General features: G+C 36.3%; 1 protein-coding gene across 1 annotated transcript in view; it reads left to right on the forward strand.

Moving 5' to 3' along the window:
* The window catches only part of LOC144453934 (arginine-binding periplasmic protein-like), a 2016-nt gene extending 846 nt beyond the window's left edge, over positions 1 to 1170 (forward strand). The window contains exons 2-3 of the mRNA XM_078145304.1: positions 308 to 530; positions 1020 to 1170. Of these exons, the coding sequence (XP_078001430.1) occupies positions 308 to 530; positions 1020 to 1054 (258 nt within the window). The 3' untranslated portion in view covers positions 1055 to 1170. The remainder of the gene's footprint in view (positions 1 to 307; positions 531 to 1019) is intronic.
* The last annotated feature ends 1985 nt before the right edge of the window (positions 1171 to 3155 follow it).

Below are 3155 nucleotides of genomic sequence, written 5' to 3' on the forward strand. Positions count from 1 at the left end.
ATATATATATATATATATATATATATATATATATATATATATGTGTGTGTGTGTGTGTGTGTGTGTGTGTGTCTGTCTGTCTGTGTCTGTATGTGTGTCTGTGTGTGTGTCTGTGCGTGTGTGTCTGTGTGTGTGTTTGTGAAATTTGAATTCTGTTGATGTCATACATCAGTCCATGTAATAGGCAAGGTGAATGAAATGACGAACAATACACACTAGCAATTAGCTACAGAGAATATTGGTAATTTTATTGGCATAACATATATAAAGTATTAGTAAGATTCCTTTTAAATATTTGACTTCATAGGTAGATGCTATATTTACATTCGAGTTTGGTGTTGATGAGTTAGCTGGCAAGGGAGTTGCCTTGGAACCAATCAGTGAGAGTATCAATTGTGGTATTGGTGACTCTCTGCATTACATCACACGTAAAGATAGTAAACTACTGTCATGGTTTAATAAGACACTAAAGGAAATGAAGGAGAATGGAAAGTACTACAAACTGTGTAGAGAAGCAGTTGACAAACATGGTGAGTAAGACATACACACACAGACAGGCATACTGACAGACAGACAGACAGACAGACAGACAGACAGACAGACAGACAGACTGACTGACTGACTGACTGACTGACTGACAGATAAGCAGACGAACAGAGAGACAGACACGCACACAGACGGGAAAAAAGAAAGAGCTATGAATTTGGTAACTTCTTGAAAATTTTGAGGTATTATATTTTAACCACAATGTACAATGTGTAAAGGAGAGAGAGAAATATCTCAAACGTTGCTCCATGTATACGACTATTCACAATTTGGAATGTAAAAGATATTTTGACGGAGCCGGGAATAATACCATATGAATGGTACAACTCTTGATTTACATGTCATTACTCATAGATATACACTACACCTTGGTGACTAGAATGACATAGAACTATGTAATGGCTTTCGGTGTTGGTTACCATTCTGTAATGAACTGGTATTAATACTTGCATTCTTATATATTCACATTTCAGGCAAAAAAGGGAAGATTGACTGTTTGCGAGACTAGATGAGTAAATACAACTTGCAAGAGAATTGAAGTCATCATACATCACTTCCTGTCTACAATTGTTAGATATTCCTGTCTACAATCGTTAGATATTCCTGTCTACAGTTGTTAGATATTCCTGGCCCAATATAATGACTGTTATGAAAGTCTTCCTCTTGAAAGCTATTGGTCAACGCTATTTTCTATTTTTTCTACATTGATCGTTTTGAGTACTGATCTTTTACGTTCTACTAGTACAGAATAAAAGTGTGTTTAGACTTTAGTCATCAAATAATGAATAAAGTTGACGTTACATATATCAAAGTCTCTGGACTGATTAACTGACGTAGATATCGTGTATTGGTATGAATACTTAATACTATCTGGTCTTTCATATTACATCACTTCTCTTTCCAATTTCTCCTTCACATCTCATTCTTTTCTCTTTCCTTGGATTGGGTGTTAGTTATATATGGCAGTGTTTTCGTCTAAAACTAGACACTATTTTGAATTGAAAGTCTAAGATCTAATCTTTCTGTTCCATCCATCCGCCCCACGATAACAAATGTACGTCTGAATATGGTTGAAGATGGAAGTGACAAGGAGCAAATGCAAAACTTTGTGAAAGCAAAAGAAAACCCCGATAAACACCAAGGCACTAAAACAGCTGACGTAACTTAACAACAGCATCTAATAACTGTGAAGATTCCATTCTGTGATACAGAGGATGTCTATTATTAGTAGATTCCACTTAGGGTTTACCTTCAATGTGTGGTTGGTGTGATACAGAGGATGTCTATCATTTTCAGTACATTCCACTAAAAGTTTACCTTTCATGTGTGGTTGGTGTGATACAGAGGATGTCTATCATTAGTCATTTGATACATTAATATCACATTTATCATGTACCGCAAACGAAACAGCTCGATGGCGGACAAGATTTTCAATTGTCAATGTTACGGTAAAGTGAGCCAAATTAAAATGAAAATAGAATGGGCAAATTGGATTTCAATTTACTTGGAAAAGACTCTGGGAACTCGAATATGTCAGCCTGGAAGGGATAATAAGGGACCGGACAGAATTTACGGCAGGGGGGGGGGCCTGGGGAGAAATTATCTCTGACTTGGTTTTTTTCCTGGCCCCCCCATCCACTGTGACCATAATTTCACAGCCCCCCCCTTTCAAAAGTATAAAAATTTCATGCCCCCCCCCCCAAAAAAAGTGCACAATATCCTGCCCCCTACAACAACTAAAAAGAGTACAATTTTTTTTGTTACTGTAGCACAACTGTAATATTTCTTTTGGTACTACTATTATGTTACTATTTCAGCCCAAACAACTTAGTAGTTGTAGAGGAAGTTTTTTAGAAAACAAAACAAAATAAAACATTTTGACCATACATGTAATCATACACACGTGGTATAATCTTGTTTATTTCCCAACTAGACACCATAAGTAGTCATCACTTAATACCAAGGCATTTGATGTGGTGGTTTTAACTGTCATTCACTGATACATACACAGAAACACAGACACAGAGTAAACACACATTCACATGCGTGATTTGTGAAAAACTGTAGTGGAGACATTTGTGGGGAGTATCTAAGGACATCACATCACCTACATAGTGTATTCAAATATCTATTTATACTCATAACACAATAACTATCTAATGTCAGACATTTGTGATGTCATGAAGTGCTAGCAAACTAAGGATTTTATGCACACTGAGGTCTGACAAATATAGCTTTCACTTTCCTACACCAAATGCATTACCAATACACATGTAAATGTAAGACTTCATGAAAAGTAAGAAGAAGGAAAGAGAAAAGAACAATTAGTCAAGCAAAAAGACTGTTGTTAACTGTTTTTAGTGAGCAACTTGTGGATAAGGTTGTAGGAAAATACGGCCAGAAGGCAACTACCAAAGTTAGTGCAAAGTCACTGATGAAAAAACACTTAACACCACGCAGACATCTAAATGCTTTACAATATTTAGTACAGATAGATGCATTTGATGATGCTGAGGAGGGAACTAGTTTAATTTCACTGGTTTTAGATAGAAAGAAAGAAAGACAAGTCTTGCCTCACATCTTCAGACTCTAGTGAGGCTGAGAGTGAA

Source organism: Glandiceps talaboti, chromosome 3 (assembly GCF_964340395.1).
Source record: "Glandiceps talaboti chromosome 3, keGlaTala1.1, whole genome shotgun sequence".
In the NCBI taxonomy this organism is placed as follows: Eukaryota; Metazoa; Hemichordata; class Enteropneusta; family Spengelidae; genus Glandiceps; species Glandiceps talaboti.